Below are 27,357 nucleotides of genomic sequence, written 5' to 3'. Positions count from 1 at the left end.
ATCCTTTGGTTGTGATCTTTACTTATGACCATTACTTAAAGGAGTATGTTAGTAATCAGTGAACCTGAGGATAATTACTTACTTCCAGTAAGAAGAATCAATTCATCTATTGACCTCCTGTCTTCAAATTCTTTCGGTTCCTGTGCCACCATCATGGTATGTCAGAGCTTTGTGTTGGAAGCCTGTGGCATACATCACCTTTGGGATTACTGCTATTTTAGAGAATGTAGACACAGATCATCAACTCATCAATGCTATGAGCATCCGGCAGAGACCCAGGCAAATGAAGCTTGAACTTAAACATTTCTCTTTAGGGATTGCTAATTTACTGGTCTCCTTTATAAAATGCTCAGATAAAAATATCATCTTCCTTTTTTTTTAATGTGTACATCATTGATTTAGTTATATCCCTAAAGTATGGTAGATTTGGTATATTCCTTTAGAAGAAATCTGAGGCATCTGGGTGGCTCAGTCAGCTAAGCATCGGAGTCTTGATTTGGGCTCAGGTCATGATCCCAGGGTCCTGTAATCGAGCCGCATGTTGGGTTCCTCACTCAACAGGGAGTCTGCTTGAGATTCTTTCCCTCTCCCTCTGCCCCCCCCCCCGCTCGTGCGCATGGATGCATTCTTGCGCTCTCGCTCTCTCTAAAATAAATAAATCTTTTTAAAAATATTTTAAAAATAGAAGAAAATATATTCATGAATTCTGAGACTTCTTTTGTTTGAAAAAGAAACCATTATAAATAATAATTTCAGAGCTCTCTCTATAACTAAAAATCAACCCCAGTGCATGTATAGTTTCCTAAAACGAATTCATGCATGCTTTTGAAATACATATATTTTATACACTGTTATATGCATAGAAAATTAAAACATCATAAATATTTGAAACCATGGGAAAATGCTAAGCTTTTGTTTGTTTTGTTTTTTGGTAATAGGGAATACCTGGGATTTCTTGTTTGGGTGCTTTTTTGAAAGAGTAGAGAGGCATTTTAAAACATGAAGTATATGTATCAGTAGGGTTTTTTTTTTTAACTTTTATCACTTTTAAAATTCAAAAACAGATATACTCTGTGTATAAATTGGCAGATTCTATAATTATTGCATTTGGAGTATTGATCTGAAAGTATTGATTATTTAATTTTTTTTTAATTTACTAGTTTATTTGGATTTTAGATGCTTGATGTTTTTTTACAAAGGTCTCAATCTGGTTTTGACTCATTTCGACTCACAATCATTTCAAAAAGTTAAAACACATATGCATATCAGTACTGCAGCAATAAGGAAAATTGTTTTGCTTTTTGTGTAAACCTGGCCTTTGTAGTATCAGGTTGGTATAGAAGCACTCATGACCATTTACCAAAAAGAACAAAGAAAAGAACAGAGCAAGGCTTCATTTAATTCAATTTTTGCCACCTGGTACCTTGTCTTACCACTTTTATTTCTTGAGCTGTCAGCACCAATCAGCAATTTCTATTTCTTCTCATGGTTGTTTTTTGTTTTTTGTTGTGTTTTTTTTTTCCCATTCCAGAAAACTAGATGTTTACCTTGATTGAGATAAATAACTCCACTCTTCATATCTGATTTCTTTCTACAGAAACAGCAATTTCTCTCACATACTGAGGAAGACAGTAAACCTAAAGCAGGTGTCTGAACCAGTTCAGACTACTATAAAAAATTCCCATAGAATGGGTGGCTTAAACAGCCAACATTTATTTCTCATGGTTCAGGAGGCTAGGAAGTTCAAGATCAAGATACCAACAGATCTGGTTTCTGGTGAGAACCTGATTCCTGGTTCACAGATGGCTGTTCTTGCTGTGTTCTCACATGGTAGGAAGAGGGAAAGAGAACTCTCTGGGGTCCCTTTTATAAGGGCACCAATTTCATTCATGAGGACTCTACCCTTATAACCTAATTGCCTCCCAAAGACCCCACCTCCTAAAACCATCACATTGGGGGTTAAGATTTCAACATATGAATTTTAGGTGGACACAAACATTCATTCTATTGTGGTAGGCAAGAAGCAAGAGGCATTAAAAGACATATCTTGAAAATGCAGATCAAACTCTTGCAGGTTATCTAAATATCTGAAGCATTTAAAAACCTTATCCCTTCATTAAGGCTTAAATGAGCTTCTTATTTCAGGCTATTCAAATATTTAGGCAATAGATATGGCTGTAGGTCTTACTATGTGCCCAACCCTGTATTGGGAACTATAGGGAAAGCAGACCCACTCCCAAGATCCATAAGGTCACATCTAGTTATAACCCCGTCTGTTTATCAATGGTGTCATCTCCTTCTCTCACATTTCTTTTCTTTCAGTTCACATTTTTTTCTCATTGAGTTTCAAGCTCCAGTAATCTGTATCATCTTTCATTACAAATTCCCTTAACAGAAATCCTCTATTTTTCTTAATTTTTAAACTAGAAATCAGTCTAGATGATATCAAAGGTCCTACTCGATTGTATTTGCCTAGAAATAGAGCTGCATATGTTCTGTTCTTACAAAAGGAGAATTTATCTGATCTGCAATTTTAGTATATATGCTGCCAAAGACAGTAAGTTTCAAAAAAGCAGTAGGGCCCAGGGAGTCTACTCCCACTCTGACTGATTCTCCTAGTGAAAATCCACTTTTATTCCATCTTTTATCCCTTCCCCAGCTCCAGGCTTTCTAGGACTTGTTTTACAAAAGCCCAGTCTGACTATGAGGGCATATTCACAACACTGGTTGGGAGGCTAAGTATAGGTGATACTCAGGTACTCAGTCTTGGGCAGAAGGAATGGATGGAAGACTGTGAACCTCTAGTAGTAAGCTTGCCTTTTACTTAATTTAAGAAAATATTTGGCAAAGAAATACAAACAAAAATCACAATGAAGTACCACTTCACCCACAGTGAGTTGGCTATAATCAAGAAAACAGAAAATAACAAATGTCAATGAAGTTGTGGAGAAATTAAAACCCTCACACATTGTTGGTGGGAATGTAGAATTATGCACACCTATGGAAATGGTATGGCAGTACCTCAAAAGGTTAAATATAGAGTTACCATAGATCCAACAATTCTACTCCTAGGTGTATACCCGAGAAATGAAAATATATATGTTCTCACAAAAAGTTGTACGTGAATGTTCATATAGCGGTATTCATAATAGTCGAAATAACCCAAGTGTCTGTCAACTGATGAATGGATAAATAATATATGGTATGTCCATATAATGGAACATTATTCAGCAGTAAAAAGGAATGAAGTCCTGATACGTGTTCCAACATGATGAACCTTGAAAACGTTATGCTAAGTGAAAGAAGCCAGTCACAAAAGATTTCATTCATATAAAATGTCTGGAATAGGAAAATCCATAGAGAGGGAATGTAGATTAGTGGTTGCAAGGGACTGGAGGGCACGAGGAGATGAAGAACGTGGTGGCTAAAGGGGGTTAAGTTTCTGTTTGAGATAATGACAGTGTTCCAAAATGGTTGTGGTGATTGTTGCATAAATCTGTGACTACAGCAAAAACCACTGAATTGTGCATTTCTAAAAAATGGACAGTGGGGCACCTGGGTGGCTCAGCCAGTTAAGTGTCTGATCCTTGATTTTGGCTCAGGTCTTGGTCTCAGGGTCTTGAATTCGGGCCCCATGTTGGGCTCTACACTGTGCACGGAGCTTACTTAAAAAAAAAAAAAAAAAAGGAGAAAAAGCCACATACAAATATCTCATGTTTACCTGTATTCAAAATTCTTAGGGGAAATTAAATTTTAAAACAGTTAAATAAAAAATAAATCTTGGGAACGCCAGGGTGGCTCAGTTGGTTAAGCATCTGCTTTCAGCTCAGGTCACAATCCCAGGGTCCTAGGATTGAGTCCTGAGTCGGGCTCCTTGCTTGTGGGGAGCCTACTTCTCCCTCTGACTGCTGCTCCTCCTGCTTGTGTGCTCTCGCTCTCCCTTGCTCTCTTTCTGACAAATAAATAAATAAATAAAATCTATAAAATAAATAAAAATTAAAAAATAAATCTCTATGTGTGGAGTGAGGGAATCTGGCCTTTGAGTAACCAAAATTAATTTGTTTAGGTTTATGGATTTTGGAACCTAGCCACGTAGGTTTTATTTTATTTGTACATATATTTCTTCCTCATGTCCTCTCCCAGATAATTGAGATCATAGCCACAACAATCAAGTACATGTGGATTCCTCCCTAACTCCCTCACACCCAAACATATTAGTCTTGTATTTTCAGGAGCATTAGAGAAAAGGTTTTGTTTTTTGTTTTTTGTTTCTTGTTTTGAGACCTAAGCATTAAAGATTAGCTGTCAACACAGTCAAAGATAATTGCCAGTCTTCTGTTTCGTACTAGTTATCCTAAGAATTAAATTTAAATGCTAGGTTCAGTCCTGTCCTTAGAAATATCTCCATGACAACCAAAAGGAGCTTCTAATTTCTTTAAAAACATTGCTACAGGGGTATTTTGAGGGTTAATGTGGTTACTCCATTGTTTGGAATTCTAGCAACAAGATAAAGTGAGGAATGAATGATAGAAAAGCATTCTTGGCATTTTATAGAAGTAGGTTTCCTTACTAGAAATGATCAGCACAAAGGTATTTGCATCTGTGATAGGGCCTCTGCTTAAAACTCCAGGTATCTCACTTTTCCCTACAGCCTTCCTGTTTTCTCTGGTTCATCCCATTTTCTATTTGAAGCCATGCTCATCCTAGCTCATGATCAAAAGTAGACCTCACTGGCTCTACTAGTAAAATTTCCTCTGTGCCACCAAAAACTATTGAGATGTGGAGTCTTTCTCCTTAGGCACACTTAACTTGTGCAGCCAAGATTACTGAAACAAGGAGTATTTGGCAAGGCAAATATATTGTGAAATTTGTTTTAATGCTTTGACTCACGAGTGGCTCTTGAGAGCTCAGAGTTGAAGCTTTTTATTGGTATTTACTCTGGTGCTCCAAGAGTGTAGCAGTTGAGTGTTTAAGAAGAGGTCAAGCAAATCGGATTCTGGCGTTAGATAAAGCTCCTTGGAAACCTGACTCTTGTACTTTCTAGCTAAAATTCTCTGTTATATTTTCTTTATGGAAAATAATAGTACCTACCTTGTAGGATTATTGTGAGAAGTAAACGAAAAAACATTTAAAGCTCTTAAATGACTGGCTCAGTCACCATATATATGGTGCTCTCCAGACAAAAAGTCTGAACAGGGAATACACTTAAATCAATCTACCCAAGATCCAGAGATGCAAAGAGCTTCTTTCTGAAAAGAGAGACAAAGGTTAATCCTTTCTGGGAAATGAACATTTGAATGGGCTTCAGATATTTGATAAAGTCAAAGATAATGACCTCGTAATTAGGAAGGGATTGCTTATTATAAATATGAGAAATGATATTAAAGAGAGCAAAAAGATAGGAGAAAAGGGGGTCCTAAGAGTTGATTGTTATGTAGCAGGTCTGAATAGAATGGAAGATACAAGAGAGAGGCAAAATGCAAATATTCATAGGAAGGTTCAGAGGGATGAATAATCTTCAGTGAAATGAAAAGCACAAAATGAGGCAGAGAACAGAGTGCAGTTATTAAGAGAGGCTGGGGTTTGATTTTGTTTTTGACCTGTGTGTGAGAGAAGGAGTTTTTTTTTTCGCCTTTGTAGTTGGAGGTGATTGGCAACAGTCAGGGAAATATGAAAAAAAAATGAGGGTGGGTGGATAGGAAAAACAAGTGCTGAGCACCAGAAGTAAGTCAAAATTGAAAAATTGGATAACTGAAATTTGGACAATTTGGGATAGAGGTGTTAAAAGTCTGATATCCTGATATGCTGCTCGTAACCTGCACCCAGGAGGGAGGTAGGACTGGTAATTGAACTTCTTTATACTCTGGCTACAAAAGTCACAGATAACTATTTGGCCCTACATTTAGGCATAACAACAGTTTCCATCCTTTCTCATCCTGACCAAATGACCTTTGATCCATCATTTAACTTCTGTGCAAATATAGCCACCCTGCTTAATGGAGATGTTTTGAAAGTGCTGAGTGTTTGGGATAGAACAAGTGTTAGAACAAAATGTCATGATGTTTAGCTTTTATGGATGTATGTGAGTTTGGTTAGTTTCTCTATCAACAACGCACTGTCTGGGAGCAAATTAGATACTTGGGCATCTTCCCAAATTGTTTCAAGCAACTTGACTCTTTGTGCTGAAGAAAAAATTTATACCTAGTTCCCCAAAATATTTATATGTTGTGTGTGAATTTGTTAGAGTACTAAGCATTTAATTATACCTGTAATTTTCATTCCCATTTTACAAATGAAAAAGCTGATGCAGAGGGAACGGTTATTTAACTAATCATAATCTCGCAGATCCCCATGTTTGTCCCATGGTTTCATACTCATGACAGAAACATAAAGCGGTATTTGGGATGTTGGACAATTTCAGAAAGGCAGTTTCAAGCCCAGGGCTACATTCGGCCTCCTGCACCTCATATTGATACAAATCGATTGCCTATTTAAGAATAAAAGTCTTTCTTTTATTTGAAAGTGCTGAGTGAACACTAAGTCTTAGTGTTCATCTCTGATAGTCATTCTGACTTTTTAAAAACTTTTTTAAAAAGATTTATTTATTTATTTATTTTGGTGGGGGGCAGTGCAGAGGGAGAGGGAGAAGCAGGCTCCTCACTGAGCAGGGTTTGATCCCTGGACCCTGAGATCATGACCTGAGCCGAAGGCAGACGCTTAACCTATTGAGCCACCCAGGCACCCCAGTCATTCTGATTTTATCCCTGGACTTCATTAATACTGGGTTCTAGTAGTTAGAGAAAATGGAAATTATAAAGCTGAGAAACATCCCAAATTAGAAATACCTCAAAGCAAGAATGACGCAAGTCATCAAACCTCATTTCCAAGGCATTGTTAAAACCATCAGACCTTATTATAAAACCAGGTCAAGAAGCAGAACTTTATAATCCAAGAAATAACATCTGACTGGACAATGGTTTATAAAAACAACAGCACATTATTTTAAAGTAACTGAAGGCTTATTTTGACCTCAGAAGATCTATAAATATGGCTTAAGAGTAGCAAAGCTGGAACTAGATCCAGGTCCTCCAGACTCCCTGTCCACTATCTGTTCCATTAGGTCGAGGAAAGCTGTCCAGTGGGGCAGGAATGGAGAATAAATTTAAAAAATAATTTGAAATCCTTGTAGTGTAAGTGAGGTCTTCAGTTCTGGGGAGAGTTTTGGCTCCTCCAGTTCCCAGTACAATTGTGAGGACTTGTCTGCATGTGCTGGCTGATTGACTGAAAGATCTCCTTCCCTATACACCATTAAAAGATCATATGCAAAAGTCTGCCTTGGGGGTTCAGATGAACTGTCTTCAAGACAGGAGATTAGGAGATGTCCTATTGATTTAGAATGAGATAAACTACAGGGCCTTTAGTTCAAATACCCACAAGCTCTCCTAATCTGTTATTAGCATTATCATCCACATTTTCCACTTGTATGTAAACTGAGCTTGTTGGACTAAGGTCATTTGTGTTTTGTCTCTCAGGTTGTGGTTTCTCGATCAGGATCGTCAACCCCTCATGTGAATTTTCGCCTGGATTCCCACCCTGTGTCTCCAGAAGCAATTGTGGAGCACCCATTAAACCAAAATGGCTACACACTGGTCGTCACTGGGAAGAAAGTAAGCCCTGTTCCCACAGGGAGGTTTTCCCTGAGTGGATTTTTACAGTGTGTATCATATGGTCTTTTTTAACTTCTCTCTTGGTCTTGCATTCACCTCTCCTCTCTCAGATTATTTCTTGAGTATTCCAGAGATCTTCTGAAACTAAGTTAAATCTTTATTCAGGAAGATTGGACCAAAGGGAGGTCCTCTTCATAATGTGTACTTCTCCTTTTGTCCTATATTTCTCAATGAGAAAAACAAATGCGCAGAATGAGAATTATGGTCCTAAGGGCAGAACTCTAATGCAGACAGATAAGTCCTGAAATGTACATTGGAATCTGACACCAGCTGGTAATCCCTCTTCTCTGAGAGAAGGAGGTGCATCCTGATGCCAAATGATATGTAAACTTACTTAGAATTTCCCAGGGGTTCAAGTGTGTTTTCCAGCAGCTTAAATTATACTCTCTTGTTATTTTAAAATCATCTCAGACAGAGCAAAATGTCCCTAGTAAATAAAATCTCTAACATTGCATGACAGTCCGTGTGTTCCCTGGACAGTAATGGTAATGTTTATCACATATACACTAACAATAGAGGAAAGGAAGGAATTTGGTTTTTTTGTTTAAATCACTTAGTCGTTATTACATGATTTTCACACATAGGTGCTATCTCTAGTAGACTCTATGCAATTTTATTTACATGTATCTTTAGTGTATTTAGTTTTCATTGAACAAACAAAAAACCCCTCTGGAAGCTCTTTCCATCACTTTTCTTCACAGATCACCAAGATCCCACTGAATGGCTTAGGCTGTGAACATTTCCAGTCCTGCAGTCAGTGTCTCTCCGCCCCTCCCTTTGTGCAGTGTGGCTGGTGCCATGACAAATGTGTGCAATTGGAGGAATGCCCCACTGGAACATGGACTCAGGAGATCTGTCTGCCTACAATCTATGAGGTAGGAATCTGTCAGCTGTCACCTGTGCTTTTGATAAACATAAATCCCATTAATGAAAAAATTCTAAATTCAACTTATTCTTTTAGCCGTGAGACATCAGCCAAAGCACCATCCTTCTCCACGGTTTTCCTTCCGGGTGGCATTTGGGCACATCACCCTGAGCCCTGTACCTGATACTTGCCTTACACTCACTAAGTAGTTCTCTCCTTGAGCAAGTTGCTCTCCCTTAGTGCTTTGTGAATAAAAGAGTGGTGGCTAGTGAGCAACATTGCTCCCCATTTCCTCACCCTGGGACCTTTTCCCACCTGACCCATCTGACTCAGTGATTCCTCACCACCTACTTAATCTACCGGGTGCCCAGACATGAGCCTCCACCACACACAGAGATCTTAAGCATAACCCAGAATCTTAAACTGAACCATGCGAGCTAGGGATGCCAGCTATGCTGGGGCCGAAAGTACAGAAGATTTCTTCCTGTCTGATGTATAGGTGATGACTTTGTCTCATCACACATAAGACTAGAGGTTACTTCCCAGGCCAGTGTGGGAGGCAAGTGGACAGTGAACACCCATGGGTGGCTATGTGCCTTCTTTCAGAGTTCCTGGAAGAACACTACAGGTACAACTGATGACTCATACTAACATCTATACTCTGTGAGCCATTTCATTCTTTAATTCAGTCCAAAAATATTTATTGACTGCATACCATATAGCAGCGCTCTTCTAGACACTAAGGAAATGTGGTCTGAACAAAAGAAAAGTGCCTCCTCCTATTAGAGAACTTAGCTTCTGGCAGTGAGCTCAGTCATGGCATTGTAGCCATGCTCTCCAGCTCTCTGCTGCCTTATTTGTTTAAGCAGATATTTGGTACTGTGAAAATCTCCATGGCAATTTTTTTTAAATGTCTCGATCCAAATACATTTTTGCTTGAAAATAATTCCCTGGTGAGGACCCAGTATGTATTTTCCCTGCTCACATATAGAACAGTTGGACTTTAGTAAATGATTCTTGTGAAAGACTCAAGTTAAAGGTCTCGGTCGCCTGGATCAAGCCCAAGTAAACAAAGTGTGCAAGTCAGAACAAGAACCGCCCCCCAAGCGCATGGCTGTTTTCATTTAGTTACGGTTTGGGGCAAGATTTGTGCAGGGTGACTGGGTTTTAAACCAAATCATTTTCTGTTAGGTGAAACACAGTTATTAAGACTTAGCTTGATCGGCCAGGGAATAAACTAGAAGACAGTAAGAAAACAAACCTAGATCTATACTGTGGTATTATACACCCTTTTTGTGGTTTAGTATATTTTTAAAACTACGTGCAGTTTTATACTTTTTTAAACACACAGCCTTGGCAATTTGAGACACTAGAAATCTGAACTCAGCAATTCTATGAAAGAGATATGGGGAGAGTATATGGGGGGGGGTGCATACGTGCAATTGAGTCACAATAATTTCATTTCAAAAATAGCCAAACTAGGTGTTTTAAATATAGAGCAGGTTGAGAGCCTGTGCAAATGGAACATTTAATTTGACCAAAGTACAAATTACTCATGAAAGCCATATTAAAATGGGTTTTTTTTAAAACGACTAAATATTTTAGGATTTTCTGGAACCAAAGAATCTCTCACAGTGTTTAAATCTCCCTCTACTCTCACCTTTCCTAACTCCAACTTTCTGTAGTTGCTGATTTTAAGAGGTTGCTTTGCATTGTGCACGAGTCAGTGAGGCTTGGGCTGTACGGTTAGGAGGAAAGTAGTGCAGCTGAGTCCATAAATCCCTTTTGGTTCATAGTTGTTAGGAAGATTTCATGCTGCACTAGACCGTGACATTTAGCATTCTTACTGCAAAAAATAAGACAGATTATTCATCTATTTCTTATCTGTCTTAAACACTATAGGCACAAAACCCAACTAGTGTATAGTTTCACTTTCCAGTAAATGTGAGTTAACCTGCTTTTCAAGGTACATGATGTTCAGTGACTGAAATTCTTTGCAATTCCACATAAGAGAGATTTCAGGATTGCAAGCCCATTATTTTGTTTCAAACATGTTATCTGATCTCATACTTAAAGAGGAATGAGAAATGCTTCAGAAAAGGAAGAGCACTTTACAATGCGTTCTGAATTTATTAAGATAAAATTGTCATATCTTGTAGGATTGAATTCAGTCCCAGTGAGACAATAAAATGGTTTATTAATTGATTGGAAGACTCAGATAAGAAGCAACAGTGATATCTTATGGGGCGGGGGTGGAGGGGGGTGTCATTCAGGCTACCACCAATATATTTGTGACTTTTTAACTACTGAAGAGGCAAATTCTAATTTTCCATGGGGGTTTTATTGTTGTTTTAGCGTTCTCATGTATTATCTTGGTGGGTTTTGAAAATGTGATCGTTTAAATCATTTTCACCTATGAAAGGGTGTTAGCTGCTTTGGTGGCTGTTTCTGCCCTGTCCAGACAGGTGGGAGACCTAGCCTCTGTGCCTTTATGCCGGACACTCATTTCCTTCCCACAGAGTTTCCCTGCCCTTCAGGATAACTCACAGTTTGCCAGCTCATTGTTGGTTCTATCCGAGGGTGTGTTGTCCAAAACCACTTCCTTCCTTTTCCCCTGGAAGAGTGAACATTACCCCATAAGCTAAGGGGGAAATGTTTTGATGCCCTGCTCTAATATCTCAGCCCAGGGAGGAAAGCTAAGTTGAGCTGAACTTTTGAGTCCTGACCAATTGACTAGCAAAGGTTTTATCATCTCCATTTCTGTTGTCAGCACACCAACTGAACAACTCTCAGTGTCTTTTCTCAAATCATCACCCAATCCATTTGCCTTATGTAGAAAGTGATGATGTATATAGAGTGACAGACTTCAATTTTTACATAGAACGGGAGAATCTAAGAGGCAGGCTCGGGCCAATATCAGCCTTAGGCAGCTGTTTTCTGTGAGGGAACCTCCTCCTGAAACAAGGGAAAGGCAGCTGTGTGGCTGCCTCAGGCTGAAGAGAGTCCGGGAGGGTTAGATGCCTTGCCCTCTCCTACTGGATTTCTTTTTTTTTTTAATTTTTTTAAAGATTTTATTTATTTAACAGAGAGAGACAGCCAGCGAGAGAGGGAATACAAGCAGGGGGAGTGGGAGAGGAAAAAGCAGGCTCCTAGCAGGGAAGCCTGATGTGGGGCTCGATCCCAGAACGCCGGGATCATGCCCTGAGCCGAAGGCAGACGCTTAACAACTACGCCACCCAGGCACCCCTCCTACTGGATTTCTAACATAATAGTGAACAGGTATTTTTTTCTCGAGCAGTTCTCATTTGCCTAGACATGGACAAGGTAAGTTTTCATGGACAGCACAAGTGTGTAATGGATTTTATGGATAAAATAGCTATCGTAAAAGCATTAAGCTAAGACTAAAGGGATTTGGTAGCAAGGGTAAGTTAAGACTTTGGTTTGCGATTGTTTACTAGGGATGAATGGGAATATTTGCAAATTTGAATTTTGCTGAAAGCCCTTCTAAATTGTGAAAGAAACACTTTTAGACTTTTACTAACTGGCCTTTAGCAAACACCTTTACTGGTTTTCGAGTTGCCTGTATGGTGGCACTATGTTTTCCCACCATTGTACTTTACAGCACAATTTACAATATGTGTCCCCCCCCCCCCCAAAAGAGCATTTCCTTTCTCAATTGTGACAAAGCTGCCAGGGAGAAGCTTATTTTTAACTTAGAAATTTGTTTTGTTTTAATAGTTTTAGCCTAAGAACAGTTGTCTTATAGACTTCATAAACACCTACTGCTATCTTATGTCACAGTTGCCAAAATTGTATTAATGAACTCAAATTATACTTTCGACACACCAAAAGTAAGCCTGCAATAGAAAAATGAACCTATTTATTTAACATTGAACATGAGGGGAGAAAAAAATCAGCTCTAGAAATGAGACGTAAAATATTGCCAAGAGAGATAATTAAAAACATTGCTACAATACAGATCACATTTGGGGCTCTCTCTAGTTTTCTTAAAGAGGGGAATATCTTTTTCTAATAGAAATAATATATTGTATGTATTTATTTAAAATTACATCATTTTTTAAAAGCTGGGTGTGTCAGCTAACCAGCTGGTATATATCAAATGGTGACCATATTTAAAAAAAAAAAGAAACATTCCAAATCAGTAATAAATATGAATTAATAAGTATAAGGAAATTGATTCATATATTCATTTGTTAGTGGTTGGCACATAGTAGATGATTTATAATGAATGGTGAATGGTAAGTATATGTTGAATACCATCTATGTGTTTGGTGTTATGATAGCTGCTGAATGCAACTGAGAAAACACTGGATACCACGAGGTATTTTCACTGTGTGACTTTCTTTTTTCTCTAGGTGGGGAATACCATAGCACAAGACTATAGCAAACACCCAGCTCATGCACAGAGCAAGACACATATTGGTGCTTGACTTCTAGGGCCCATGAAAGATTTTTGATCAGAGTTTGATCTGGAGGGCCCATGAAAGAGTTACAATGAGAGTTACAAGAATGTGAAACTCTGGGCCCAAACTGTCTACTCCACCCTGGAAGATTACCAGATGAATTCACTTGAGAGTGGCCCAGAAAAGGCCCTTCATTTCCATCCAGGCTGACTCTGCTCTCTGTCCCATCTCTGGATCTCCCCAAAACAACTTATTTCATCAGCACATCTTAGATAGTTTTAATATTTGTTCCAGCTTCTGTGAAATTTGTGACCCTTTTTCCTGCAGTGAAAATTCCATTTTTTAAGACAGTGGCAGAATAGAAAAATTTCAGACTGAGGATACATATTTTGTTTGTTTTGCACACAAACAAAAAATAATGTTTGAGCTTTTTTTTAAGTTTTGGTTGTCCTTGTAGGTTTCCCCAACTAGTGCACCCTTGGAAGGAGGGACAATGCTGACCGTATGTGGCTGGGACTTTGGATTCAGGAGGAATAATAAATTTGATTTAAAGAAAACCAAAGTTCTTCTTGGAAATGACAGCTGCACCTTGACCTTAAGTGAGAGCACAACAAATATGTAAGGATCTTAGAATGCTTTTCTGGGGTGTGGTTGGAAAACAGGTTGTGTTTTAGAATGAATGCTTGTAAAGACTGTCCCAAAAGTCCATGTCTTGAATTAGAAAGGATCTTGGCCTTCTAATATCTCTTGTGGAACTCTTTTGTTTTTAATCCTATTTACTTACCAGGATTTAAAAAAAGAGGGAGAACGGTAATATTACCTAGGTAAAAAAAAAAAAAGAAGAAGAATCCAGCATCTGGGAGTTTTTCAACCATTTTTGTTACATTTCTTCAGAAATTGTTTGGGTAGATTTGAAAGAACAGCACTGGTTGTAGTTGCTCCATCTTTAAAGTCTTCAAATATAGAGTCTCCAATGGCTTTTTCTATAAAAATCAGTAAACAACTCAATAAAGACCCTCTCTTCTAAATTCACTTTCTAAACCCCAGAAACATAGTAAAGCAGCTCAGTCACATTTTTGAGACTTGTTTCTTTCCTTTTTATTTTTTTGATGCACTTAAATTTATATTCAGCTGAAATTTATTGGTATTGTAATGTAAGGAGTATATCTCATTTAGCCATTCATCCCAGGATACCATACCGATTTTACAAAGGTGGTGTCTGAAGTTCAGAAAGGTGGCGTGTAGGGTCGCCTGGGTGACTCAGTCAGTTGAGCCTCTGCCTTCTGCTCAGGTCATGATCCCAGAGTCCTGGGATCGAGTCCCACATCGCACTCCTTGCTCTGCCTGCCACTTCCCCTGCTTGTGCTCTCTAGCTCTGACAAATAAATAAATCTTTAAAAAGAGAAAAAAAGGTGGAGTATAGTTTAGCAGAGGCAATCCAAAGAGTAAGAGCTTAACAGGCCTTCAGACTCAACTCTCCTGATCCGAGATGTGTGTTTGTTCCTCCATTTTCTCCATTCACCTTCTATCAAATGTAAATCCCATAATGAACGGAGTATCCAGAAATGTTTAGTTATCGTGTAGTAATAACAAACAAACATTTCCAGTTGTATGGTTGAGCCTCTTCTATCAAGTGGTTATTTTATACCTTGTAGAATTCCTTCCAGGATCAGAGAGGTCTAAATGTACTCATTTACTGAGACCAAAACATCAATTCATGTACTTGTTTAGGCTAATGGGAAAACAAATTCTTTCTAGAAATCTCCCTTGTAAGTTCTTATTCGTTGCTTTATATATGAGAGCCTGTAAAAGCAAAACATACTTAATTCTCTTCTTTTAAAAGTTGCTTAACAAAACAAATCATATTTATACTTTTTCAGGACTGTAAGCTTATCAATTTAAAAATAATTCTATGGAAAGCCTGTTACAATTTCATTATTTTTAAGGTAATATACATGTGACACATGTAACCACAGAAATGTACCTGTTGACATACTTTAATGAAAGATTCGGTTTATTTATAATTAGCCCACTGTTTCATATGGTGTTGAAATACTTTATCTTAAGTATGCCAAACATTATGCCTACAATTTTAGAGGATTAGACTTAGATTGCTAAGAATTTTTCAGTTGGTGAGGTCTATATTGATTAACAGTTCCTGTGTTGTCTGTGTGAAGTGTAATAGTACAGAAATGGAAATATATGATTTTTAGCTCTCATGCTTACCACAAAACTGCTTGCTATTCAGACTAGCCAGCTCAGAATTTACAGTTAATATTCCTTCCCATAAAACAGCCAAACCAGAAGAAGCCTTTGGATTTGCAACATATTAAACTTTGGGGTTTTTTTCAGGCTGAAATGCACAGTTGGTCCTGCAGTGAATGAGCATTTCAATATATCCATAATTATTGCAAATGGTCGAGGGACAGCACAATATAGTGCATTTTCCTATGTGGTAAGTCTACACACTACTGTTCTCAAGAACTAGGATATTTGTTACTTCATCTCTTTAGAGTTATAAAATTAACAAGTTACTTTGTTTTGTTTTGTTTTTATTTCCTATTCAGGATCCTATAATAACAAGTATTTCTCCAAGTTATGGTCCTAAGACTGGCGGCACCTTGCTTACTTTAACTGGAAAGCACCTAAACAGTGGGAATTCTAGACACATTTCAATTGGTGGAAAAACATGTACTTTAAAAAGGTGTTGTAAATTTATTTTTTGTTGCATCAGTCAAGTAGGATTAGTATCTATAACTAACAAATCAAGAAAAGTTTGTTCTTTTTTTTTTTTTTGTGGAAGAAAATCAAGATGTATATTATTTACTCCCCTACTGATAAAACTTCCTCCTTCCCATTCCCTTTTGCTGATTTTTCTACCCTTCCCTTATGTTTATTAATTCCACTTTTTAAGTTTCATCTTCCCATCTACCTTCTCTAGTGTTACATCTTAGTATCCTGGCTATGCTGTGAGCTGTGAGATTCTGGTAACTGACAGTAAATTAAACACTTCCAACAAGATTTACAATTAGGCTAAATCACTTTGGGGATGTGAGAAACATGGGGGAGATTGGGTCTAGAGGGAAGTTATGTTTCTGATTCTTTGAGGTCAAAGAGCTCAGTTTAATGAAGTACCAAAAAGCTACTTTAAAAATTGCTTAAAATCCCAAATGTTTTGAAGTCATAGATGCCTTGTCTACAACAAGGCTAAGTTTGGGATCCAGTCAAATGTAAATAGGCTACATTAGAAAGAGCTTTTTTTCGAGACACATCTGGAGATTCTCACTTAGGAGCCATTGAGTGATATACTTTTGATTTATGCATATAATTCTAAAATATGTGTATCTCATAGCTAAGGTCAATTTTCTTAATTTTTTTGTTCAGTGTGTCAGATAGTATTCTCGAATGTTATACCCCAGCTCAAACCACTCCAACTGAGTTCCCTATTAAACTGAAAATTGACTTAGCCAACCGAGAGATGAACAGCTTCAGTTACCAGGAAGACCCCATTGTCTATGCAATTCATCCAACCAAATCTTTTATTAGGTAAGTAAAAGCTTCTGATGGGTATAAGAAAATAATGAACATAAGAATGATTTGTCAAATAGTCAAGAGGAGTTGCAGTTTTATCTCTGGCTTTGATGCTGTTGCATTTCTTTTAAAGGCCGCCTTTCTAATTCAGGAGTGAAAACTACATTCAGGTTCTGAGTACAATTTGACTTTATCATTGCTAGGTTCATGCCAAGAAACATTTTATCCGACTCTATTACATTTTAAACAGATTTCCGTGCAACAGTTTAAGGTGCCGCCATAGCATTTATTCACTTACATTATGTACAGGTCAAGTCTGTACTAACTTTAGTGCCCAAAAGTGGAATTCCTTTTTTCCCCTCCATTCTTCAGTGTATTTTTGCTCTGCCTGCTTTAGACACAGCTTTTCCCTATACCAGCCTCCCTTTGAATCAGTATTTCCTTGGGCCAAGTTCAGTCTGCCTTGTTTCCATTAATTCTGTCTAACAAGAGTTAAGTTCATTTTACTTTGATTTGTTTTTAAAAGAGAAAAAAAATCTTTCTTTTGCATATTTTGTGAGTAAAAAGAGAAATACATTTCTTCAACTTATAAAATAGGTATTTTAAAACATATTTTCAAGTTCAATAAGTTGTTTTCAAAGAAGAGTCACCACCGAACATCCATTTGACTTTGGCTTTGACTATAAGGTGCAGTTACTACATGTGATGTAGCAACTCTTAACTTTAGTAAGAGATGTAGGAACTTTAACTCTTTCTTAAAATACTCGGTAGAGAAAGAACCTCTCAATATTGCTATTTTTCTATTTTATTTTGCCAGTGGTGGGAGCACAATAACAGCTGTTGGAAAAAACCTGCATTCAGTTAGTGTCCTGAGGATGGTAATAAGTGTACTAGAAGCAAGAAGGAACTTTACAGTGGTAAGTCCTTTGAGAGATGGTTGTACTTAAAACTTTGCACCTCTGCCTTTACCACTGGCTTTCGGCGTACATAGGACATTTGGGTTTCGCTTTTAATTTTGCTAGTTACCTTCCTTGCAGCACAGATCAAATAGTATATTTTATACAACAACTAAAATTATCTTGCCTCAGGCTCACATAAAATGCACACACACACACACACAAAATGCTAGAGACAATGACGACTTCCAACTTGAGGCAGTATTTTTAAAGCTAGTTGGTACAGATAGAAACTACATCATTCCCTGTCTTAGTTCAGGATGCTATAACAAAAATACCATAGACTGGGTGACTTAAACAACAGACATTTATTTCTCGCAGTTCTGAAGGCTGGGAAGTGTAAGATCAAGGTGCCCGCAGATCCAGGTGTCTGGTGAGGGCACTGTTTCTGGTTTGCAGAAGACCACCTTCTCATTGTATCCTCGCATGGCAGAAAGAGAAAGAGGAAGCAAGCTCTTTTGTGTCTCTTATTTTTTTGTTAAAGATTTATTTATTTATTTATTTATTTGAGAGTGAGAGAAGAGAGCCTGTGCATGAGCAGGGGGAGGAGGAAATAGGGGGAAATAGCCTGTGCATGAGCAGGGGGAGGGGCAGAGGAAGAGGGCAATCCCTACTGAGTGGGGAGCCCACCACAGGCTTGATCCCAGGACCCTGAGATCATGACCTGAACCAAAGTCAGATGATTAACAGACTGAGCCACCCAGGCCCCTTAAATCTCTTCTTATAAGGGCACCAACTCCTTATAAGAACTCCACTCTCATAACCTAATTACCTTCCCGAGGCCCCATCTCCGAATACCATCATGATGAGGATTAGGGTTACAACATGTGATTTGGGGAGGGGCACAAACTTTCAGTCCATAGAATTCCTCTCTCCCTTGTTTTAATGCACCAAAGAACATTGCCCTTTTGCTCTAATCTTGCAGCAGCATCCTTGTCGTTCTAAGTGGCAGGCACACATATGTTCTTACATCCCTGTGTAAGAACGGTGTTGTTACTGTTCTTCTTGTCCCTTTGTTAGCATATTATCAAGTAATGAGAAAGAGCATTAGAAGACTGATGTCCTAGAGTGTATGTTGTTTGGTATTTCTCCACCTTCCCTTCTTTTATTTGCAAAGCCAATCAAAATTAAATGAATGCCTCCTTAAAAGTGATTGACCTATTCTGTGGTCTAACAATTTATATAGCTCACGTTGAAATGGTAGTTTTAGTTTAGACTTTAGGAAGATTGGAGTTATTTACAAGAATTTCATATTTTTGTTGATGTTTTTCTCTAATGTAAAATACCATCATCTAGTTGGACTTGTGCACTCAACTAAAAATGAAAGTTCTAAGTGCCCCCTCTCAAGCAGTGTCTTGATTGGGCAGGTGATAGATTGAATTACAGCACTTTCTTTTAGATTCTCCATCCAATATTTCTTGAAGACTAAGGCCACAGTGTTCTTTAATTACAAAAACCAATTTGGGGCTAAAAATGTCAAGCCAAATCACCAAACAATAAGGTCATCTCCAATGAGATTTTTCTTGACCTTCTCAATCAGCCACATTGCATCACCTCTGAAGAGTATTATTAGATTTTTATCATATTCCTGAGAGATTGTACTCTAGGGAGTCACCGTATGAAGTAGAGAGCTTTAAAACCAATCCCCACACATGGCCACAAATAAAGTTAGAATACCACTGCTATTAATTTAAAGAGCACCACTTCTCCACAGCCAAACAGAACAATTTTTCATTAACCAAATAAGAATACCCTTCTTGGTGTTGGCATGTGACTCTTTAGAAATCTGAGAAATTACTAGTTTATCTAATTCATGCTGAGCCTAGGTTATTAAAGTAATAGCTAAATTTCCTTCTCTCTCACCAGCATTATGATGACATGTAGACGCCTTTTGTCTTTATTCATTCAGAGTAATCAAACATTTATTTAAAAACCTCTTAGATGTGAGACATAAGAGTTCCATAACCCAAGGAAGATTCAAACAATGATAGAAGATGAAAATCTTATCTCTATATATCTGGAAATGTAAACTTCTCTTGTTTTAGCCACAAGCATATTATCACAATAAAAGTGTGCATTAGAATTGGGCAAGAATGAAGAATTCCATTTGACTATTGTTTGTGAGAACTACCTCATAAAGAAATATGTGTTCCTTCCACGTTCCTTGGTGCTTATAGAATTTGAAGCTGACCATGATGAATTGAACCCATTTATTATTTAACAAATAAAAACGCTTGGCCAGGTCTGATTTAGATATACCGATCCAGCCACAGTAACTTTTAAGTCCAGCAAACTCTATAATCTTTTAAAACAAAAATACTAAAAAAATAATAAAATAAAATAAAAACACACCATCTTAACAAAATTAATATTAATTAATATACATTATGGCCCAGAAGCCAGCAGTTTATTGTATAGTTTTCAAATTTCTTATTGTTAATAGAGAATCATTGTACTGGCAGTAAAACTGTTCATTTCCATTTTTCAAGATGATAACAAATAGCTTTTGGCATTATAATATGAATTTGATTAAAAAACTAATATTTTGTTTCTATTATATCTGTGTATTTTTTTAATCTGCTTACAACACGCATTTTAAAATGTAGGATAATTTTTTTAAATTATTTTTAGAAGAAAATATCAAATACCCAATTTTATTTGTGCTTTTTACGTATATCCTGAGTCCTTTTTCTATTGTGGGCATAAGTAATTGTTTTATCTCCAACTCTACTTGTCAAAGAAAAGGAAATCTAAGGATGTTGTTGCTTGTTTGTCTTTTCCTTGGGGGAAAAAATGCAACCATTTAACCTCAAATGTGCCACTTTGTGTTGCTGGTTTAGTCTAAGCACAATCAAGAGGAAACCACATTTTCCAAACTTCCATAAATCAGAATTCCAAAGGGGAAGATTTGAAATGAGAGATAAAAGTGCATGAAATAATAATAGCAGAACCTTTGTAAAATAGCATAAGAAAAGAACTACCTACATAGACTATAGAGTGAGCAAGAAGCCATACAGCATGGGAGTTAAGGCCGTGAATGTAAGCCAATGGCCTAGGATTTATGTTCCCTACTCTGCCATTCAGAGTTGTACGACCTGGTCTAATGGCATTAGCTCAAAAAGTTTAGTTTCTTCGTCTGTAAAATGTGGGTAATCATAGCACTTATGTCTTAGGAATGTTGTGAGGATGAGATGAGACTAGCCTATAAACTATTTTGCACAGAATCTGGCACATAGAAATTGATAGCTTGAAACACACTAATACAATGACCTAAATACGTAGCTAATTATAATGTCATCAGTATGGCAAAGCACTTACCATGTAGTATCACACATTGTGAATAACATTTTAATCTTAATTCTTAACTGGGGACACTGAGTGTCCTCCTAAGGGCTTTGCTCGGATTCTCACAACTTATTTTAAAGGTATGATGTGAATCAAGGCCTTCTAACCACACTAAGTCCAGCTCTCACTCTGCCATTGGTGTTTCATAAACAAAGAAGCAGTCCCTCCAGGTGACTGTCCTGTCATCTTAAGGAAAATAAAAGTGATGGAGGGAGGGCCAGCTTCAATTAGATCAGTATAGCTTATTCCAGGCCAGTGGAGCTCTGTGTTCCTTTAAAGATTGTGTTGTTTGGATGATTTTGTATCTATCATGTTACCAGAAATGTGTTCTTCAACATTAGGGAAGTAAATGCAGAATTTTTTTCAAAAATTATATATTTTTAATTGATTGTCTAGAACAGTGAAATGTGGAAGTTGCTATTGATGTTGTCAAGCTACATTCTGTGTACAGTGGATAATTGTGTCTTATTATAGGCATGTCGACATCGCTCTAATTCAGAGATAATCTGCTGTACAACTCCTTCACTGCAACAGCTGAATCTGGAACTCCCTCTGAAAACCAAAGCCTTTTTCATGTTAGATGGGATCCATTCCAAAAACTTTGATCTCATTTATGTACATAATCCTGTGTTTAAGCCTTTTGAAAAGCCAGTGATGATCTCAATAGGCAATGAAAATGTACTGGAAATTAAGGTAAGAAATGCTTAAAAATGCTCTCTTAAATCATCAACTTGAACTTAATTGACTTCATAGCTGTATGAATAGAATTGTTGTACTGGGTCATTATCTTATACTACATCAGCACATATCTAAGCTCTGAAAAACAAATCTTTTTGGCATAAGACTAAAAGTTAAGTATAATCATGGACTGCTTTTTAATGAAGCATTTAAAAAGTCTTTCTTGTGTGTGTGTTAAAAAGTAGCAAATGTGGGACACGATCTATTAAATAGGCTGCCTGTAATGCATTATCCTGCTGCTCTTACACATTTCCCTGGACACCTAAATGTGCTCGTTATAAGATAAAAGGTAAGAACCATGAAAGTAAATGCATCAGTTGTAGTTCTGTACTTCCTTGTAACACTTGGAATTTTGTATCTGGGCATGGTCATCTCTAAGCCGATTTCTAAATAGAGCTGAATTTCCTCTACTATAGGAATATATTAGCCTCTAAATGTAATTTAATTGGAGAATAACAAATTATCTTTTCTAACCCAGCCTGTTGCAAACAAAAAACAGTAAAACGCAGAGAGGTTAAGTGGTTTGACAAGTGATGGAACAGTGACAAAACAAAGACTACAGTACAGCTCTCTTATGTCACTTCAGTCATCTTTATTTCAAGTGGTAATAAAACAGCAAAATGATCAAGACTTTATCGGTAACCGCAGTCACTAGAAACAACAAAATACTTACTCTTCACCATGTTGTTTTGGACATTGAGAATTTTTACCCTGAAAGATAGCCTGGATGCAGACATGAACAAATAAAAAGTAATAGGATAGTCCTTATTTAGATATAAGTTCCTGTAGATCATCTCCATCCAAGTAATAATACATTTCTACTGAAGTTTTTCTGCTTTTTCAACAAGATTTTATCTATAGCCAAATTCATGCACACGTTCATACTCATATAAGTTTACTAACCTCGAATTGTGTTTTGTACAATAATTAAGCAAGCCCAGCATGAAATTAAATGGAAGCCTGCTTCAGTGAACAGCATGTTTACCACAGCAAAGTTCTTTCATCTGCTTCTTTAATTAGTTTTAGAAAAGGAGAAGGAGCTTTTATCACTTTTTTTTTTCAATAAAACTAATCTAGTGTGACCTTTTGCTTTCAACAATTACTGTGTTTGCCATTTGAAAGATTCCATTTGGTTTTTCTTGATGAAAACAAAGGTTTATTTGCAAATATTTTTACACCCAGATAAACTCTATTTTTCTGTTCCTCTATCTCTGATGGAAGGATTAGAAATAAATGGTTCTTTATCTACCCTTCCAAACACAGTCTTATATGGAAGAGAAAACTTCTTTTTCTGTAAATTAAATACCCATTATTCAATGTCCTACAAAATTGTCGGACCTAGGAAAACATGATTTGACATCATCCTCAACCTTTCAGTGCTGTTCCCAACATAGCCCAAGGGGTCTCTGGAAATAGACACAAAACACTTTCTTTTTTTCTCTACATACAAAATAACTCTTTTCTCTAACAAGTTTATAACATCTGTCATGTCACAAAGTGGCGGTTTGGGGAGAAAAGGGAAGATTGAGAGGGATTATTTTGGTATCATCATTCAATCTTCGCCCATAGTCCATTTTCTTTATATATAAGAGAAAATCTAAGGTATAAGAAAAGATTGTGTGACAGCTGTTTAACCCTTTATCAGTTTCTAACGTTGATTACATTAAAACCTCTGCCTCTCTTGGGACAGAAACAAAGGAAAGCAAAGCATGAGAAAAGAAAAGAAAGAAAAGGCCTCTTCTACACATACAATGGACTGTTTTTATCAAAAGAAAGGATGCCATTTTATTTCATGTTGTGCTTGTCCAATTACTGTTCAAAACATGAGTGTGAAGTAGGTTCGTATTCCCTCAGTGAAAGCTATGGAGAGAATTACGTGTTTAGAGAGAGAATTGCTCCTTATTGCCAGGAAGAGTTCATGGTCCTCAAGCAGCCATGTGTACAGGAATTCCCTGGCTAAAAAGAGATTGTGATAGTCTCCAGCCCTAGATGCGGGAATTGCCTCAGTCAGCAGTACACCATGACCAAGCGAGTCAGCCAAGTTTGGATCAATAGAATGTAAGAGAGACCAAGGATCAGTCATCCCTCAGAATGAACCAGAAATCCCATCAATGTGGGAGGTAGTTTATGGCCAATGTTTCAAGTTAGTCAGGACCGGTTGTGGACAGTGGTCATCAAAAGTAGACATCTCCTTTGGAGTACAGACCAGGACACCATGTTTATGTCAACAGCAGCTCACATTTTTGTGAAAGATTAGTTAACATAGTACTTTTTTTTTTTAAGATTTTATTTATTTATTTGACAGAGAGAGAGACAGCCAGCGAGAGAGGGAACACAGGCAGAGGGAGTTGGAGAGGAAGAAGCAGGCTCCCAGCGGAGGAGCCTGATGTAGGGCTCGATCCCAGGACTCTGGGATCACGCCCCGAGCCAAAGGCAGATGCTCAATGATTGAGCCACCCAGGCGCCCCTAACTTAGTACTTTGATATATAATATTTCATTTCAGTCTCATATGGACCCGTGCAATTTAGAGGTCCAGTAATGATTATCCCCACTTAACAAATAAGTAAACATAGGTTTAGAAAGCTTGGGCTACCTAGGGAGCAAACAGCAGAACTAGGACTCACACTCAAGTCTCTTGATTCCATTTCATCTTTACAGTAGATTACAATGCTTTTCATATCAACTTTCATTTAATGTATACCAAAATACTTTTCATAATAGAGATACTTTTCTATCATATGGTATATAGTTATCTTTACAATTCATTAGGTGAGATAGCTCTAAACAATTCTTTAAACAGAATTGATTATTAGATATTTGTAAAGAAACCCTGTCTTTTCCCTAATTGCCTTATTATGTGACGTTTTGTGCATGAGCGTATTTTATGGAAAGTAGACAGTACAGTATGTAATGCTGGAACAAAGACTGCCTGACACTGACCTGGGGATTTATGTTATTTTGGAGCATATTGATGTATATGGTCATAGAGATGCTTCAGAAGTCCAGTCTGGAGAAGTCAGCTAAACCAGGAAAGGGGGGCAGGAAGATCAGCAATTTCACAGTGCCCCAACTAGCCAGTGAAGAAGCCATTTTAATTTTAGTTCATGCAGCTTTTCCCAAATGACCAGGAAGTTTCTGCAAATGCCTATTAACATCCTGTGGAACTCAGTTTTGAAGGTTTCTGTGAAGGTTCTTTTGCCTAGTCTCTAAACCGAGGGACTCCTATCCTCTGGAAGAAGTATAAATCTCTCCCTCCTGACCCTGTCACCACCAACTCGCTGACTTTCTGCTTGCCAACCTCCCTGGACTGTTGCCTCCCTGGGTCCTCTCCCAACCTGCACCTCACTGCTCTAGCTGGCTTTCCCAGATTCAATCTTGTGGCCACCTGGATATATGAAATCTTGTAAGATCCCTCCTGCTATAATGCTATTTTTCAAATTCTACCTACTGCCTCCATCCATTATGTTCTGTAACCAGCTCAGACATGGGTGCCCAGGCCTGAATCCTAGCTAGAAACACTGTGTCACACCTGGCCAGAGTTGGAGATGAAAGGAATAAGGGACATCCTAACATAACACTTAGGAGTAATTAGTTTTCACTTTAGAAATATACTTATTTTAATATTACCGTGAAAAGAAAAGCCTCTTGTTCATCTTTATATTCTTAGTAACTAGAATAGAGTCTAACACACAGTGGATGGTAAGTAGATTTTGTATCAAATGGAATTTGATTTGCTTCAAGACTTAGTCCCTTTTTGAACCTTAGTTCTCAATGTGTAAAGCTGGAATGACAATAACACCTACCTCAGGGGAGCTGTCTTTACAAGATAAAATGAGATAATTATAATTCTAAATTGCTCTATTTGTGTAGGGGATTAAAGACCAGAAAGTCTTTTCTGTGCTGCTTTATTTAAAAGAGTATATTACCATTTTAATGACTGAAGAACTGAGCCAATTTGTATGTTCTTCTATTTAATAATAAATATTAAATAATAAAAAGTAAATGAAAAAAGTTCTAAGCATATGCATTTTTCCCCCCATAACTCCATAAAGATATGTTTATTTTAAATGACAAAGAGTACCCTATGTGTATTTTTATTTTTTTCTGACTCGGGTCCCTCTGCACACAGTAGTGGACGGCCAGTATCCCTTTTGGGACATCCTGGATGGTAGACTTTTAAAGCAATTACACGTACAAAGCTGATAGTAATTACTTGTATGTCACAATTTATTGTATGTTCTCAGCTAGGCACAACGAAAAGGAGTTCAAGGTTAGCTGAGTGGTCTGTTTTTGTTTTAGAGAAGCCTTTATGCAACATCCAAGGAGACCTGTGCCTAAACGAAGGAGTATTGGAAGTGCAAATGCAGTATGTTCATCCCCTCCCCCAGCCTTCGTTATCATCTAAGCAAGCAAGACACATTATAGTCATTCCCTCATAAATCAAGCCTTCAACTCTTTAATCTCTTTTCTTTGTCATTCCCTGAATTCCCTCCAATATGTGAGTGAGTGCCTTACCCCTCCCCAGACCTAACCAACAAGTCGTCATTTGAAGCCCCAAAGTGACCTGTTAGATTTATGTGCTTTTATGTTGAATTGCCCTGTGTGGCTGACCTGGTTCAGTGGCATACACATACTGCCTCTAGAAATACGTAGGAAATAGAAGGATAAGGTTTGTCTCTTTCCATTTTTTCTTAGACTCCAGATTCATGTTAGAAAGAAGTATTTTCTTCTAACTTCTCCCAGAATGATTTCTGACCTACCGATCTTTTGAAATCCATGTAAGACACTGTATATAAAAGCAGTTTGCCAAGTACTTAAAGATCACATAAAACAAGTAGCAGTACTATAGTTCTTACTGGCTGCTCTTTGTCCATAAGAAAAAGAGTAATATGTTTTGATATATCCTCCTTTTAACTTTTAATAAATAACTGTACTCATTAAGTCTTGATGTAAGAAGTTGTGCCTACATTTTCACTTCTTTCCCAAGGCTAATTATTGGTTTCTTCAACAAAATGTTGATATTTCTTAAATTCCTAATAGTTACTTCAGTTAACTAAATATGTCAAGTTGCATAATTTTTTTTAAATCCTCATGTAACTAAGTGTTCAAAATAATGTAATCATGCTCTCAAATCATAATGACTGTCATACAGCATCTTGCAGGAATTTCTGTAAAATTGAATTTATTTATGTGTAGGATTCAGCTGTGCAGGAAGGATGAAAAGAAACTGCCCAACTCAAACGCAAAAGGAATATATTAACATAGATCAATTAGTTCAGAATCTCTGGAGATGGGACCCAGGCATCAGTATTTTGTAAAGCTCTCAATGTGATTCTGAAAGTAAAGACAAGGTTCAGTGTCACTGCATGAGGCAGTGTTAGTGCAACAACTGAATCTCTAAGTTATTTCCTTTTTTGCCAACCATTGATACCCCCTAAAGACATTAATAAGGTGATTATGGCTAAGAGGTCATTGGATGAAAGGGTGTGGAACAAAAATCTCTCCTTTGCTCTAAAATCCAATTTGATAGAAAAGATATAAGGGCGCCTGGCTGGTTTAGTCTGTAGAGCACGCAACTCTTGATCTCGGGATTGTAAATTTGAGCCCCACATTGGGTGTAGAGATTATTCATGAATAAAATCTTTAAAAAATTATAAAAATCTATATGCTGTGAATCCTAATTAGTGCCCCAAAATGGTCATGCTCTCTTGCAACTATCCAAATTCCCACAAAAGTGAGTATCGTAAAATCATCTGCCTTGGCAAACAAC

General features: G+C 37.4%; 1 protein-coding gene across 1 annotated transcript in view; it reads left to right on the top strand.

Annotated features, from left to right (window-relative positions):
• MET (MET proto-oncogene, receptor tyrosine kinase) overlaps positions 1–27,357 on the top strand; it is an 81,101-nt gene that overhangs the window by 30,034 nt on the left and 23,710 nt on the right. The window contains exons 3-10 of the mRNA XM_008705785.2: positions 7,533–7,667; positions 8,429–8,602; positions 13,474–13,634; positions 15,369–15,471; positions 15,584–15,720; positions 16,401–16,562; positions 17,365–17,464; positions 21,323–21,541. Of these exons, the coding sequence (XP_008704007.1) occupies positions 7,533–7,667; positions 8,429–8,602; positions 13,474–13,634; positions 15,369–15,471; positions 15,584–15,720; positions 16,401–16,562; positions 17,365–17,464; positions 21,323–21,541 (1,191 nt within the window). The remainder of the gene's footprint in view (positions 1–7,532; positions 7,668–8,428; positions 8,603–13,473; positions 13,635–15,368; positions 15,472–15,583; positions 15,721–16,400; positions 16,563–17,364; positions 17,465–21,322; positions 21,542–27,357) is intronic.

Source organism: Ursus maritimus, unplaced genomic scaffold, assembly GCF_017311325.1.
Source record: "Ursus maritimus isolate PB19 unplaced genomic scaffold, ASM1731132v1 scaffold_3, whole genome shotgun sequence".
Classification (NCBI taxonomy): Eukaryota; Metazoa; Chordata; class Mammalia; order Carnivora; family Ursidae; genus Ursus; species Ursus maritimus.
The sequence above is the reverse complement of the archived record's forward strand: the minus strand, read 5'-3'. Positions and strand labels throughout refer to the sequence as shown.